At 37.2% G+C, this 17,242-nt stretch overlaps 1 protein-coding gene across 6 annotated transcripts; it reads left to right on the plus strand.

The window, feature by feature from the left end:
- Window positions 1-3,650: 3,650 nt before the first annotated feature.
- Window positions 3,651-16,006, plus strand: LOC109088766 (cdc42 effector protein 2-like). 6 transcript variants are annotated; one of them, XM_019102898.2, is made up of 3 exons: window positions 7,077-8,029; window positions 8,140-8,267; window positions 12,719-16,006. In XM_019102898.2, exon 3 carries the CDS (start codon window positions 13,045-13,047, stop codon window positions 13,813-13,815), a length of 771 nt encoding a protein of 256 aa, XP_018958443.1. In that variant the 5' UTR covers window positions 7,077-8,029; window positions 8,140-8,267; window positions 12,719-13,044; the 3' UTR covers window positions 13,816-16,006. The 6 variants fall into 6 exon arrangements, with proteins under 6 accessions (XP_018958446.1, XP_018958444.1, XP_018958445.1 ...); XM_019102901.2 differs by lacking the exons at window positions 7,077-8,029; window positions 8,140-8,267 and adding an exon at window positions 3,651-4,825; XM_019102899.2 differs by lacking the exon at window positions 8,140-8,267 and having other exon boundaries at window positions 7,076-8,095.
- The last annotated feature ends 1,236 nt before the right edge of the window (window positions 16,007-17,242 follow it).

A 17,242-nucleotide genomic window follows, 5' to 3' on the forward strand; every position in this document is an offset into this window, starting at 1 on the left:
TTAAATGCATGATGTATTGGTAACAAGTGTACCCACTATGGCATGAAAACAGTATTTTTGTAGGATAAAGATTTTCAGCCTCATGTGATTGTGAGAAACTTGCCTTGTGTGAGTTTTTTGATGTCATACAGTGAAGCCCCCTCCTCTGAGGTGTGTATTGAGCCATGTCCACTCTTATGTCATTCATCTCCACATTATCTTTGGAGATGCATTTAATGGGTCAACACGAAGACACTGTAAACTGAAAGCTGAGCCTAGGGTGTTTTTATTTATCTTTCTTTTTTTTTCTCTTTTCGTTTTTGCTGTGAAGTTTGATGTGAAGGAAAATGATGCAGACTCTCTACTGAACCTTGTCCTGTCCACAAAAAACAACCTCTTTGCAGTTTTCAGTGAGTGGACAATGCCACTGAAGCTCATTTTCCACTCTATTCAGTGACATGAACCTGTGACTCACTCAGAGTAAGACATTAGGAGCTTGGAATCACCATTATGAAACATTCTTCTCTGGATTGGTCTAATGTGCTCCATCCTCAAGGATAAAGACACTGCGGCACAATGATTTAGTTGTAGACCAGTGCTTTTGTTCACACAGGATACTGTCATTTAGTCAGAGCCTGCACATAGAGTTTGGGACTGTGCGCTGAATTGCTTCCTGAAATAAGTCAGTGTGTTGCTATGGATTAGTCTCTCATTTGTGCTGTTGATTTTTTTCTATTATTTTTATCAGAGTTACTTTATCTGAAAACTTCTACTTTCTTTCCTTTCTCTCCCATTTTACACTATCCAGTGTGATGTAATGTAATTGTATTGCAATACAGTGGATTCAGTGGGAGGAAACTCATCTCTCAGTAAAAGTATGTGTGGCCTCAAAGTACTAAGCATTAGATCTGATATAATCTGGGATTTTTTTAAGCAGATCCCCTCCCCCCCATCAAATAGTAAGTATTATATTTACAACATTTTAATGCATCTTCAAAAAATAATCACACCAAAACCATTTAAAATACCATTTATTTAAGAATATTGATTCCATTCTTGATTTTAAATCTGAGTTGTTAATATCACTACTATTATCTGTTGTTCTTATTATTGTTATTATTATTATAAAGGTCATTATTAATATTACTATTATTAATACTACTACTGTTGCAACTGCACCTCTTGTAAACTGCAGCCTATTCCTGCTGAGTTTCTCGTCTGTAATACCAAACCCCGCCACTTCGGGGCGAGTGTGCTGTGGAGCATTTTTCATTACTGATCTAAACAAGAAACAGACTTGTTTGTTGACTTGTGTATCTACATCTAATATTAGGAATAAAAACATGATTTGAAAAGAAAAAATGTGTGGCATTTTTTCTGATAAATGTTTTTTTTTTTTCTTCTGTGAAACTAAAGTTAAATGTGTCCAGTTATCATAGTTTTAGTGACAATGACATAAATTATAAACCACATATAAAAAATGTCCAGAGTTTTCATGTTATTAGATTTTTAACAAAAAATTAATTTGTACCAGTCTGACAAAGCAATTTGCTTTGTACATTTACAGCAAACTCAGAGTACAGGCAGTTTTAGCTTAAAAAAAAAAAAAACAATAATTATGAATTACAAAGTTCTAATAGCCTATTTGAAAAATATTGTTATAACTGGCTATTGTATATAACTGTCTTGCTAACTAGCTACCTGATGCTAACTTGAGGTCATTTCTAAATATAAAGTCTAAATTATTTTTATTCAAACAACTCGTTAGAATACATTTGATGGATAACAAAGGATTTTTTTTAACAAAGGCGTTTTACCCCACAGACTAGATGTGGAAAAAAAAGGAGTTTTAATTGTGTGTGTGTGTGTGTGTGTGTGTGTGATAATAATTGTGTGTGTGTGTGTATGTGTGGTGTATGTATATATGTATATTATTTATTTACAATCTGAAAATATAATAATATTTTTCTTAACATATACTCCCTATCTACAGGCCTTACTATTCTCATATCATACAGTTGCAATCAAAATTATTCAACCCCTCAGAGACTGCAGTGCTTTACAAATACAAGCTTTTCTGAAGATCCAGGATTTTATAAAAATTCCATCTATAACAGTTTACTGGAATATTAAAAGTGATCATGTCAATATATAATGTAATATTTTTGAGTTATAGGATTTTTTTTAAATAACATAGCTATCTCATAATTATTCAACCCCTATTCAACATTGCTGTTTTTAAGTCACCTTTTTTTTTTTTTTTTTTTTTTTGTATGGTGGGGAACAAAATTGTCTTAAAACACATAGGCTTTAGAATCTCTATTAAAAAACTAGCTTGAATTAGCTTGAGCTGTTGCACATACATAAACTTGTATGCCCATGCATGTGCTGACATGAATAGCAAATATATTACTTCAACAGAGCTCTCTCAAAAGCTATAGAAGAAATAGTGTTATCACATTAGAAAGTCTAAGGCTGCATGAAGATTTCCAAGACATTAAAAATTCCTAGAGACACCGCAGGCAGCCTTATTCCTTAGCTTAAAATGTGTTGTACCAGAAAACCTTTGAGTGTGTTAAAGAAAAAGCACAATATCATAATAAATTTGATCAGATCAATCTGCAATGTACAGCCAAAGACTTGCAAAATGACCTGATGAAAGAATGACAAACATTTTAATGCAGAGTATAAGTATGGCCTTTGTGTTGGACATCTTGCCGAATGCCACTCTTGACCAAGAAGTGCATAAAATGCTGACTTGAACATGTTATAATTCATTTGGGTAGACATGTGGGGTTCTGGAAGAATGTTTTATGGAACGATGGAACTTTTGGACCCATGGATCAGCGGTTTGTCTTGTGCAAAAACAGAAAAACACCATCTCCATGGTCAAACTTGGAGGTGGACCAGTCCTGTTATGGGGGTGTTTTACTGTTGAAGGAAGTGGAAATCATGACTGTATGAAGGATTTCATGGATTCTTTGAAGTATAAAGCTGTTTTGGCAGGAATTGTGATGCCTTTGGTGCAAAGACGGAATCTGGTGATCAATGGACTTTCTTGCAGGACAGCCATCCCAAAGTACACATCCAAATCTACTTATGCTTGGTTCAGGGATCAGCCATAGGATGAACCTGAGTGTCCTGTTCTGTGTGGTGTATATAGTCTCCTGATTTTATTTTGTTTGATTTTATTTGGTGGAGTTTGAAGGTGGAAGTGGAAATGTTATCAGTGATCTGAAAGCTTTTCCGGCGAGGAATGAGCCAAGACTGCAGTAGAGAGGTGACAGAAGCTTGTAAGCTTGTAAGAATAAAAGATTCTGCACAAAATTTGACTTTGGGGGGTTGAATAATTTTGAACAGGAATGTTTATAGCCAATTGGACTTTTATCATTATTCATTAATGTTACATTCTCAGAATCACTCAAATGTGTATTAAGAAACGTTCTCTAATAGTTCTCTAATAGCCTTTGTTGAATTGTTTTCATAAAATTGTGTTCTGTGCACTGATCTATAATATAGTCATGTAGATCAGTGGTTCTGTGCAACAAAATGCCTTGCAGGTCAGGGTGGTTGAATTAATTTGATTGCAACTGTATAACTGTGATGTTCTACAAAACAAAAAGCTTTAAAACACTTTTTCTTTTCTTTCTCCTGAAAATTAGATTTAGACTCACTCACTGTGAGATCCTCAGGTACATCACCAGTGTAAGCTTCATGGTGAATACTTCTACATCACTCTTATCAACGTAGTCCATAGTTACAACAAAAATTTATCTTGACTTTATCTTGTGTTTTTTTGGGGAAAAACAGTAGGAGGCGGTTCACACCAACAGGGCATTTCCCCCCACTCTACCCTAAATATAAGATTAATATTTATGTATGTCCACCACTTTCAAAAGCTTCTGACAGTCAAATATCATTGTTCATTATCTGGGTATAACTATGCTTAGTCTTGCCTTTTTAAACATGTTCTGTTCCCATACACATCTAAGTACAAAACAGACCTCGTTCTCAGACTGCTCTCCCAGCTAAGTCTTTGACAGGTCATGAACTTTGACCTTAACCCATCCACATCTATGAAGTTTACCAGAATCAGCTTGCCTCAAATGCAAATGTCTCTTCCCTCCTATTACTCCACTAGACACAGCAGTATCTGACTTAAGATTCTCGTGCTTGCAGAGCTGTTGTAGCTGAATTTGATTTGTTATTTTCTACAATAAGATTAAATATTTATCACTGTAACAAATGAGGGGTTGAGAATGAGATACATGTTCATGATCTCGATCACGTTTGCTCCAAACAGAGAACAAGCTGTTCTGAATCTGGCCTTGAAACTCAACCAGAAAGCTTTCAACTGCCTACAGACCTCCCAACAAGGCCTGCATGAAATGCCCCTGTAGGCCTCTCAACAGGTCCCTTTATACTCTGTTATATACTTGCTCAGTATGCAAATTTTAGTGAAGTAATAAACTGACTAACAGTGGTTCCTCCTCCTGTGCTTATTATGTTTTAAACCTTTAGGCCTGATGAGTGTCATCTATCAAGTCTATCAAGTGTTCAGAATTGCTTGCACCAATATATTAAGGCCGATTTAAAAGCGCGACGGCGGCCGCCCCTCCAGCCTTCCCGGGCCCCCGCTTTGTGTTCAGTCACAATGGCGCGTTACCCAGCGACCCTTAAAACCGCCCGAGTGCAGCACGAGGGGCTGGACCCGCACTAAAGTGTCACCGATGCTTTAAACTGTTGCCAAACTTGTCTTTGAGCCCCTAACGGACTGGCAAAAGATGTAAAGAATCTCGTTACCCGATCACAAAATCTAACACTGGATCTTCGCAACGCAATTATTGTAAGTAAATTCACTTAATTTTCTCAAAATAGGTGTTTGTTCTTAGTGCGCTGAATTCGACCAGGCGATATGGAATTATGTTTTATTAAGTGTATTAAGGGGGGAATGTAAACATGGTATTAAAAGGAAAAGATCGACTTGTCACTGTGCTTGTTCTAGAATAAACAGACATTTTTGGCTGTGTGGCAGATGCCGTTCATTCATCTGAATTTATACTCTGTTTGCGCAATAGTTTCGAGGAAAGGCGTGAATGCTCGGTTGATTTGTTATCACGGCTGTGAGAAACTTGTGATAACATTCACAAAGTGGAAATTCTGGTCCGTGTGGGTTTCTTGTTAATCCGCTGCAGATAAGTGTGTTGTAATGCGAGTTTAGTGCTGATAAACCGATGCGCATATTTCATTTTAAAGCGCAGTGAAGGGCGGCTCTCCGTGTTCAGATGAGCGCTGAAGCGAGCGGAGCTGAGCAGAATGTAGAGTCAGCATACTGCTGTGCGCGTGACCGAGCGCACTCAGCTCCACTGGGAAAAGCTTGCATGAGTTTGATCATTAGTGTAAATCGAGTAAGAACCTGACCTGGAAAAACATAAACAGGCGACTGGCTCTTAAAGCATGATTAATAGGCCTATAGTATTCATGGATTCGCTATTTATGTTACAAAAGTTCATTACTTTATTGTAGGCTATATTGCTGCATTGTTGGGCATAGACCTCTTACAAATAATTGTCTGACACTTTGAGAAGAATGCATTGAATTGATCACGATAGACACTATAGTGACTCTAAACATAGTTTCATTGCATTGATATTTGACATACCAATTAACTGGTTTGCAGCTAACCACAGAAATGGTGAGCAATGTGCAATGTCTCTGCACATGTGAACCAATGACTTTTGAACTTATTTTGCCTTCTGACTGCTGAATTTGCACATAATTTAGTTTGCTTCGTGGGGGTAGATGCATTCAAATTAGCCAAATTAGCTCCACTGGCAAGTCCCTACAGTCATGAGGTATGCTTTACTCACTGACTCCACTCACAGCTTCAGAAAGAGCTTCCTTAGACTATCTAAAGTATAATGTGTTGCTGGGAATGGCATGCATTGTGTTTCTGCTCTTATGTGCATGTGTGTGTTTCTATAGAAGTATGAGTTCTGGAATCAGGTCTGCTCTACACAATGCTCATCACATCTGGAGTGGATTTGGAAAACAGAACAGAAAGATGGATAATAGCTGGCTCTACTTCCCAATCAAAGCTACACACACACAGCAGTAGGACTACAGATTGTTCTGCAGGCAAATATGTGTGATGCTGAGGGCTGAAGGCTTGTCGGTTATAAGAGCAGATAAGGTCATAAGGGTAGATAAGCAGATAGACAAAGCAAGAAAATGAAAATAGTTCAGATATCAGACTGAGAGGAAGTGACAAACCAAAGATGATTTAGCTTCACGCTGGTCTTTGTATGTTGGGCAGAACCATCAAACATTGTTTTAACTAGTATGGAATGAAAAGATAAAGAGGAGAAAAAGGAAAGAGGCCATTTTAGACAGATTTAGACATGTCAAGTCAAGCCATTGAATGTGTTAATATAATGAAAAGCATCTAAATGTGAGCTGGCTGAATATGGTCTGATGATTATCAGAAATATCATTGTAGGAGGATTTAGACATGTCAAGTCAAGCCATTGAACCCAACTTTGGGTCAAATATGGACTAACCCCAACCATTGGGTTAAATTTTACATTCTATTTTTAACCCAAAAGTTGGGTTAGTCCAAATTTGACCCAAAGTTGGGTTGAAATAACCCAGCATTTTTTAGAGTGTAGAATTGCACTTTAATCATTATGATTAGTTGAAGAAAAACATCAGATATTACAAAGGGAAGTTAGAAAATAAGATCCTGGTGAAGACATTTAGTTTGGTCTGGAGTCTCTGAACCCATATTAGAGGAATTCCCCAATGTGAAACAACAGTAAAACACATAGCTGTGAAAGAAAAATGATAAGGAAGTTGTGGGGGTGACTGTGAGTGGGTGTTTTTTCTTGTGTGTTTTATGTATAGTGTCTTTTGATTATGATTTGATTTTGAGTTAAATTTTGATTTTTTAAATTTTTTGTTGTTGTTTGTTGCATAATTCTAGAATATGCTTAAGTTATCTTTTGCCGCTATGTCATGTGCACAAACGGTGTGACGTAAATTTCCATTGGACATCCTGTTATTGTCAATGTGTGAAGAGCAGAGCTTCTTTTTGTTACAGAGACAGACCAATTATTATGTGCTATTAATAGGATGCAGCATGCAGGAACAGTATTCACTGACTGCATGAGTCACAGGATTGTGTTTAGGAATTTTACAGTACAGGTTTTAAAGAACAAAAAGGAATCTCCATAGAAATATATTGAAAAGAACAAGGCTAAGATCCTCCCAAAGGCAGGCAGACAAGCAAGCACTTGGCCAGCTATTGTTAGAGCTGAATGCAGGATTGTGTCAATCAAAAAAAGTACTGTCTACTTTTTTAAAAGTTGAATATGTACTAATAAATATGATCTGTAAACTATAATGCCATTAAGACGTTGTCAAAATGTCAACAGAGGAGCTTCCAGTGACTTCTCGTTGGTGACATGCAGGACTTGTTCAATAATTTAGTCCACTTAAACCAGCTCCTGTTATCTCATGTTCATCTGCCTCACACTTTTGAGAGTATTGCCCCCATCTCAAAATCCAATCAACAATCAATAGAACCAAGTCCCCCGCCCAACATTTGTTTATTTTGCTATACTCCCTTACACTTGGATGTAGGTCACAGAATAGAATAAACAAGCTGTTGATATTTTAATTTTATCGCATTTTTAAATTAAATTCCTGAAAGGATTGAAAATGCATCTCTGTTTTCATATGTGATGACAAACTGTCATCTGTTTTTGAGTATGTGCGATGTGAATATGAGCGATTGGAAGTTTGGATAGGGAGACATTCACATAGTAATGGGTTATGCAAGTGTGTAGGGTGTGATAACCTCGGATTATGAGTCACCGCGAGCGTGTGTGATGCGCTACACACTCCCTTCGCTGGAGCAAACACGGAAGAAGCGGGAGACTACACAGCTGTAAACGCCAAAGAAAGGCCTGGATACCGCAACTGTAGATGTCACCGGCGATCCAGATCCACTGAGTCCAGTCCTGTCGCTCAGTTTCAGCAGTGATGTGAGGTGGGCTTACAGCGCTCTATAGCACGGCTCTGTTTCTACTGGATCAGCAAATACTCTCTGTTATAGGTATGCGGTATCAAGTGTTAGGGTTATTTTTATACTTCTGTCAGTTCTGCAGGTTTTCGTGTGGGAACAAGTATATATGGCCGAGCATAATTGGTATTGAATCATTTTGATCTGAAAGACCTGCGCGTAGACGCGTTTTGGATAGGAGTTTGATCACTCTGGCATCTCAAAGGTAGGCAAAATATAACATTTGCATGTGGAGTTTAAATAAATCGCATGCAGGTTAAATACAAAATGTTCTGTAATCATGTAGCAGTGTTTTCACGGAGTTACGCTTAGAACACTCCAGTCAGATTTTTGTAACGCAAGTGATCGTTTAAAAAATCTCTCTGATAAGCTCTTTTGAACATACAGTATAGGAAACTTCCTTTTGTGTCCGCCAGTGCTAATGTAATATATGGGGTGTTGTGTTTCTCGTGTGGCCACATGAGCGCACACCGCCTTGACTTTGGACTGCTGCCATGTGAGATGGACGGACTACGGAGTTACACGACTCTGCTTCAGTCACAAAAGTATCGTTTGCTTGTTTAAAAGATGAATGTGTATCTGTAAAGGATTATAATGACGTTAAAACGTTCCGGGTGGGATGTTGTATAGTTTTGGAGCTTGTAAGTAAATTGAAAGGGTACACGCGCGCACAGCTTTAAACAGAGGTAATGACAGCTTGACCACAGCCTCCACAACAGCTGTATTTTATTTCATTGCCTGAGTTTTTTTTTTTTTAGTTCTAGATTGCAAAATAATTGCAATTTGAATTAAGTGGAGCTGAATTGAAATGAATTGAAATTCATATTGCTGATTTTGATCTAGAATTTTTTTTTTCAAGACTAATTTTGAATGTTTTCTTGACAAAAGCCGTTTGAAAGTTTCAAAAGGTTTTGAAATGTCTTTTGGAGTTTGAGTTTAAAATTGAAGTTTGGATAATAGTCTGTGATCAGAAGTAGAAACATAACAGAAACATTTTTTTTTTGCTTTGTTTAGAATTGTATTAAAAAAAGTAAGTGTTTGTTTATTTTGTGATTTTGTTTGTTTTTGGTTGTTTTCATTGCTTTAAATCTATAGAGGATGGGATGACAACCATTAGGAAAACATAAAAGCATAACGGTGATCACGCATGACCTGTAAGTTAACCATATAATGGCTCTTTTGTTATCCCTTTCATATTTTTATCTGCAATCCCATAGAAGTGCTTGTGTAGATCCATGAAATGAATGAAAATTGTTCATGAGTTAACATCTATTTTTGGATATCAGACTCTATAATTATAGCACATTCAGTGCTCATTCTTCTGTTTGATTGTAAATATGTGTTAGTCTCTGAGATCTGGACAAAGATCATACCACTTGTGTTTTGATGCTTGACTGTCAGGTTTGACAGTAATTCTCTCTGTTAAACAAACCAAAAGCTGTTGTGTTTTTGTGTCAGTTGGTTCTCTGCTTTGTCTACCAAACAGAGCAGTCTGTTGAGGGCTTGTCTGAGCACAGCGCCCCATTTACGCTTTCCAGCAGCAACATTGTTCACTTCTGCTCTGAAACTGATAAATAACCGCAGGCCTTCAGAGGAGCGGCAGAGTTCATTTCCACATTGTGAAATACTTTAATTTAGTTCAGTGATGGTAAACATCATCTTTTCCAGAATCATATTCTTCAGAGTTCCACTGAATTGTTTAATATCTATGATTAGACTCTTATAAACACAGAGATATCAGAATACCATAAGTATCATAAGAAAAACCATTCACACTTCCTAACACTCCTCTGCGAGTCTGAACAAGACTCACCCCATTCCTTCTCTGGAAAAATTTTTATTCAGTTGTGGCTTGATTAAAGCCTTTCTGACATCCAAAGTTGTTATCCAAAAAACTAATGCTGACCCACTTTTGTTAAGTGTGCTATTCACTCTAACCTTATATCATAAAGATGATGCTGCTGTATGTAGTTTAACTAATTTGTAGAGTATTAATTTTGCCAAATTTATATAATGAAGTTAGATCTTTGACTGATCTGGTTATTTCATTCTAAATTGAAATTGAAATTTAAGACAGTATCCTGACAAAATCATTTATTTCTCTTGTACCTCATATGAAAATAAATGACTTGAGTGAAAATAATCTCACCTAAAAATGATTTGTAAATTTAAAACAAAGCATTCAGGTTGCAATGCAATCTAATTAATCACTCTTACCGCTTTTCCACCGGGGTTGGTGCCGGAGCTGGAGACCAACTGAAACAAGCTGAAGTTTTCCACTTAAAAATATTCTGAACTGACCCCAAAACCCTTCTAGTCCTGAACAAGGGAACCTATGACATCAGTAGTAGTTTCCACTACAGACCGCACTTTGAAAGGCACCAATTTTAAAATCTGTCAGAGTTCAGGTAAATTAACAACAACAGTTAAATATGTCAGTTCAGCAGTGGTCGCCAGAAGAGTCCGACACTCTCCTTCCACAAGAGACAACAGGCGATTCCTGTTACATGTTGTTCACAAGCCCCAGTGGAAAAGCGGCAACAGTCTTTTGGATCAGTTAGGCTAGAACTGATGTGTTAATTGTTCTCTGACTTTGTTTATCTATGTTTCATCATTATGTTGCTCAGTTTAGTGAGTCAGCGCACTGGCTTCTGTGAAGCATGCACATGTGTACTCACATCTGTGTGTTTGCCTTGCACACTCACAGATACAGGCTATCTCAGGTGAAGACAGGCATGCCTCCACCTGTGTTTCCACATTCCTCCAGTTGTGTTAGCAAAAAATGCTAATTTTTAACAAACTAGCATTTTGTCTTTATTCATTCAGTGTATAGGTTTAGATTTTAGTTTACATTGTGCGTTGTTGAAATACTTGATCATAATGTTTTCCCTTAAAGGGATACTGAAAGATACCTGTGGGACTTTCTTTTTTTCTCCAAAATATATAAGAAGATATTCTGAAGAACATTTAGGACCAAAAAACATGAGTGACCATTGACTTATAACAGGGCCTCCATACTCGGTCCTGTAGGGCCGGTGTCCTGTAGAGTTTATCTCACATCAACACACCTGCCTGGAAGTTTCTAGTATGCCTTGTAAGAGCTTGATTAACTGGTTCAGGCGTGTTTGATTAGGGTTGGAGCTAAACTCTGCAGCAAACCGGCCCTCCAGAACTGAGTTTGGAGACCCCTGACTTACAGTGTATGAACAAAATAAATACTGTGACCTTTTAAGTTCTATAGAAGAAAGTCATACAGATTTGAAAAAAAAAAAAAAAAAAAACATGAGGGTGACTAAATGATGACAGATTTCTCATTTTGGGTGGAACTATCCTTTTTATGATATAAATAAATGAATAATACTCAATTATATGATCAAACATTTGAGATAATGACCTACATACAATGTTGATGCAATCTGGAAGACACAAAACACTCAGTTGACATCTGGGATCAGTATACTTTGAAGGAAATAATGTGTAAACACACTGTAGTTTATTCCCTGGAACATTTCAGAACTTCTCAGACTTTTGCTGGGTTACTTACGCAACAGCAAGGTGGCTTTTCCCACACTTGAGATGGAAACACTGCCCTTTGTTTTTGGTCAGAGTGTGTGCTAGTTAAACTCACTTTGATAAAAGTCAAGGTTGAAGGAAACACACACACACACACACACACACACACACCAGGATATAGTTAACAGAACCGGCTCCAGAAGTATGATTTAATGCTAAAGGTATGCGTTATGAGTCATGCTCTAGAGCCCCTGATGTATTGTAACACACATACAGGTCTTACGGTCTGTTAAACTTTTCAGCACAAAAACATACACACTAACACTTTCACTCAAGTGTTCCCATTAAACTGCTGCTGAACCTTTATTGGCTTTGACAGCTGAGTGCACTATCAGCAGACACACAGAGTCATGATATAGTCATCTTTCCTATGTGCGCAAGACAAGTCAAACATGCCAAGACTAACAAATCCTGATTATTTGCTCCGACTCTTTTCAAATTACAGTTTGTTTATTATCTCTCACTTCTTATTAAATTTTGTAACATTTTTTCTGTTGTCTTCCCTTCTCTTAGTAAATCCCACTTTTAACTTTGACCTAAAGAACCCATGTGTTATATAAGTTGGGTCATTGAATTTGAATTGGGTTTCATCCTTTTGTGGAAATTTTTTTTTTTAAATTTTTTTTTACTTAAAGGTTGGCTCAGTTCAGTTGTAAATAAAAAGCGAGTTAACAAAAAGAGATATTTAAAATATACAGCATATTGGAAAGAACTGCATTTATTAATTTTGAAATATTATTGCAATTTAAAAAAAAATGCTTTCTACTTTTATTGTATTTTTAAATGTAGTTATTCCTGTGATGGCAAAACTCAGTCTCTCCAGTCTTCAGTGTCACATGATCCCTCAGAAATCTTTCTAATATGCTACAATGTTTCTTCTTATTACTACTATCAACAGTTTTGCTGCTTAATGTTTTTGTGGAAACCCTGATAGATTTTTTTTTCTTTTCACATTATAGATTACTTTCTTTTCACTTTTGATCAATTTAATGTAAGCTGCTTTATTTTGTCAAATTAGCTATGTCAGAGTTGAGTTATTGTATGTATGTGCTAAATACTCTCTCTTTTTCTCCCAAACTACAGGCAGACTGGACGTTCAATGTCTACAATGATGTAAGGATCGTTGTCCTGATGGGAATACTATCCTTCTGGATGTGGCCTTCAAATGTGAATTCTGGGCTTTGTGTATGAAAAGATGCTCTGAGCCAATGAAGAATTTTCCACAAAAAAAGAACCAAAAAGCATCCTGACTTTGTAAAGTTGGACTGATTTTGAATGCCAAGTGCATTGTGATTTTTGTCTCCCGTTCACGTGTACAGTCCATTTATTCTTTTCGCCTTTCCTGTCTTCCATTCACCCTGCTGCAAGGTCTGACTCTCTGTTGTGCGGGAGGACGCGGTGGGTCCAACATGTCTGCCAAGGCTCCCATATACCTTAAACGAAGAAGCTGTAAAGGAAAGAAGGAAAAGTTGCGTGACATTCTTTCCTCTGACATGATCAGTCCTCCACTGGGAGACTTCAGACACACCATCCACATTGGCAGTGGTGGGGGCGCAGAAGATCTTTTCGGTGACCTGTCTTTCCTACAAGGTAAATTTCACCTGTTACCAGGGCAACAAGGTCACCAGGGGTCTTTCCAGCTTAGTCGCACAGCGAGTGTACGAAGTCACCTGCCGTCCTGTGAGAGCTCACCGCTCTTAAAAAATGCCCTCTCTCTTCCTGTCATTGGAGGGGTGCAGGCACTCACCCTTCCAGCTCCGATGGCCACAGCCCCTCTGACTTCAACAGCAATGGCGACCACTGAGGTCCCAAGAGCACTGACTACGACCCAATCACCCCCAACATCTCCATCTCTCGCTCCACCTCCCAAACCACCCAGACTGCACCTGGAAGAGAGGAACGTGTCACGGCATACATCACTTCCTGCATCCACAAACCGCTCTCCACTTCATTTGCACACAAATGGACAAAGTCCAGATCCTGAGGAAAATGAGAAGTGTGTGAAGGATAGGGATGAGGAGGAAAAGTCATATCTGTCCAACGCTGGCTCTATGCTTTCCCTCCATCTGGACTTGGGGCCATCGATCCTAGAAGATGTGCTTCAGATCATGGACAACCAGAGGACAGGGACATTCAGTGGGGGACTTAAATCTAGTGGACGACAAGAGATATATACCTGAAAGTGATCAAGATATCAGAATCAAAGCTTGATGGTGCATAAATTGACTAATCGCATTTTCATCTTCATGTATCAAAACAGTTTGCCTTGTGAAAGAACTGATTTACCTGCTGTACAATTGCATTTCCTGGATATTTTGAAATTGTATGCTTATTATACATATAATCTTTGAAAAAGACCTTTGGAAGCTACAGGATTGGAACCAATTCGAATTGAATATATCATTGGATTTCTGTGTTCAAATAGATTGTTTTAATTCATCTCTGTTCATTTTGGCCTACAAGCAATACACTAATTCTGGCTACTCTTAGATACATTTTAAAACATCTGAAAGCATTTTAGCAAGCACATCTAAAACTACCTGCAGTGTGTATGTAGTATTACAGAGCAACATGCTATAGGTCTCCTGGATTCACTACAGGAAAAAAAAACAAAAATGACATTTTTCTCTATCAAAGCAGCAATGACATCATCCCCCCCCCACCCCCCTTCTGTGTTGTTGCAATTTGTGTAATCGGGTAAAAATGCGCAGCTCCTCCCTAATGATCTGGACACACACACATGCCAGGAGGCCTCTGCATCTACACCCTGGGATTGTAACTTTCTCTTTTTGTTGGGGAGTAGTTTTCATTGTTCCGAAACAGAAACCCAAAGGCTGTTTCTTGATGGAGCAGGAATATGGAATGTTTTCCTTTCATAAAATACACATTTTCTCCTGTGTTTGGTTGTTGTTGAGGTGTCTGCAATCCCTGAGGCTTTGACAGATGATCACTTTTCTTAGGCAGCAGTGGTTTTTCCTTTCGCTGACTGAGTGGTGGGGCCTGAAAGAAGGGTTTGTTACCTTGGTATCTCCCATGCATGTAATTCACCCCACATGGGTTAATAATACTCAGTGCTCTCTGTTCACAGATTTAGACCTATTAGTATTATTTTGTCAGATTATAAATTCAAATAAGTAACTATTTTATTAACTTACTCCGAAGTGCATCAAACCGTCAACAGCAAACGTTAACAGAAATATAATCATATTGCAATCAACTTTATGATGCTAACATTGCACTGTAACAGCAATAAAAAAAAAATCTACTGTGTTCAATTAAACTAATAAATTCTCATATTTAAAAAAAAAAACTATTTGAGATTTGAAAACTTTCCCACATTTATCTCTTCTCGAAAGCTTTGCTCTAAGTAGCAAGTGTTTTTGAGAGTTCTTTTTGTAAGCACAAGGACTAATTTCATTACACTAAATATTATCTTACTGAACAGGACCTAAATCTGAGACAGAATAAATAGATTTGAGCACTAATCATAACTCTTAGTGTTTATTTTGAATTTTTTTAAACTTACCCCTACATTAACATTTTTTTATTTTTTATTTGTGCCACTTTACTGCTCAGATGAGACAAAAGATAATGTTGAATATGAAAATATTTTCACATTTGCCTTTTTTAATGTTTATATAGCTCATATAAATAGTTTAAGGGTGATCAGGGTTACTGAGGATCTTATGATTTTGCATCATTCAAGCACAATTACAACAATAAAACAAACAAACAAAAACAATAAATAAAACTCCAATACCAATAAACAATAAGCAATTGGGTAAATATAGATGGGTACTTGTATATATATATATATATAAATAGGCAGATGCTTTGTACACCACTTATTAATCATCTCTAAAATACTTTTCTGCTCCACCACAGCAAAATACTGTGATCAGTCATGTTGTTTAATATTAATGCTATTTTCAGTTTGTGAAAATTTCAGACTTGGATTATTACTGGATTTTATATTCAATTGAAAATGTGATATTCTTATATTATTGACATGACTTATTTCACAAATACCATACATTCCTGACAAATACTTCTTACCATGAAAATGGATTATGTTTTTAAACTGAAGGGGAAGCAGCTGTATCTCTGTGAGGAATATTATAACATTGCTGCCTTATCAATAAAAGCGAATCATTAATTGCTTTGACTACACGTTACCCTTGTGTCATGTGCCTCTATAGCACTTGTTCAGATCTGCACCAGGAGACATTTTTGTCCATGCATTGGTTTTTATTTGGGCTTTTAGTCCGATTCTGTACTGGATATTTGCTGCTGCTGCTGTACACACTACATTACAGGATAAGACATAGAGACAGAAACATAATGGTGAATAAATGTTGATTTCTGATGCAATAGTCTGGCTGTGAAATCTGTTTTATTTGCTCATATAGGTAAACATGAAGGCAGTCAAACATTGCATGTTTTATGTGGATTTTGTGTGATACAATACAGATTTGTACTGACTTACCATGACCTATTTTAATACAAAAGAATTCTCTAGCTAAGACTGAAATTATTATGAGTGTAAGAAAGAGCAGAATTGCAGGTCAGTGCATGAATGAATCTGGTTTTACTGCTCTTACCTGTGACACTTTCTTCAAGTCTTAGCATGCATGCCTCTATTACTTCTATCTGTTTTGAATACAAGTAATGTCTTGAATTTGCAATTTTGAGCCTGTACCTTGTGGCTGAAACCCAGGCTTGTGGTTGTGTGTGTTTGCGTGTTCAAGGCCCATTAAGAGTTTGAGAGTGTGTCTGTGTACTTTGCTTATTTGCAATAGCTCCTCCATTTTCTGCACAGGCCCTGGGAATCTTTCCAACTGGCTTTAACACAGAACAGCCCAAGTCCCCGACCTTACGATCACAATACCATGGGAACACCAGCGAGAAAGAGGTGGGAGCAGTTGGAGAGAGTAGGAGGAAAGGAGTATGGAAGGAAAAGGGTTGAGGGAAGGTGAACGAGGGCCAGGATGGAAAAGGAAGGAAAAGAGGGAGTGAAGATTTATAGAAGAGCAGATATACTTGGCATCAAAAAGGAGACCATGGTTCACATTTAGCAAATTATTTATTGTCAAAACACATTGTTGCACTCATTTCTGGGCAGTCTTCGCGAGCCATGCTGTCCCTAGCCAATCCATATTTAAAGAGATACTTCACCCAAAAAGGTAATTTCCAAAACTGTATGATGTTCTTTTCTACTGTTGAACACAAAAGAAGATAGTTTGAGAAATATTTCAGTCTTTTCCTTCTCCAGGTAATTACATTTAGTGTGGGCTGATGTTCTTTGGATCCTATTGACTTTCATTGTATATAGAAAAAAAAAAAAAAACGGTTCTTCTCCAGACATCCCATTTAATAAAAATATCTTCCAAGAACATGTTGTTAATGTTTCCATTAAGTTATGGAAATGTCATTTCTGACTGTTCTTTAAACATTCAAAATGTTTAGTTTTAAAAAGTTTTTTCTTGGTTATGCAAATGTTAGCGAAAACATTTAATGAACATAATTCTCTTGCAAAGCATTATGGGGATGTTCTCTGAATTATGTACAAGTATTGTTTTTGTGCTAACGTTCTGAGAATGTTATTAA

The sequence above is a fragment of the Cyprinus carpio genome, chromosome A5 (genome assembly GCF_018340385.1).
Source record: "Cyprinus carpio isolate SPL01 chromosome A5, ASM1834038v1, whole genome shotgun sequence".
NCBI classification, from domain to species: domain Eukaryota; kingdom Metazoa; phylum Chordata; class Actinopteri; order Cypriniformes; family Cyprinidae; genus Cyprinus; species Cyprinus carpio.

Coding starts and splice junctions, on each gene's coding strand:
- LOC109088766 (XM_019102901.2), top strand. CDS start 13,045: ATGTCTGCCAAGGCTCCCATATACCTTAAACGAAGAAGCTGTAAAGGA.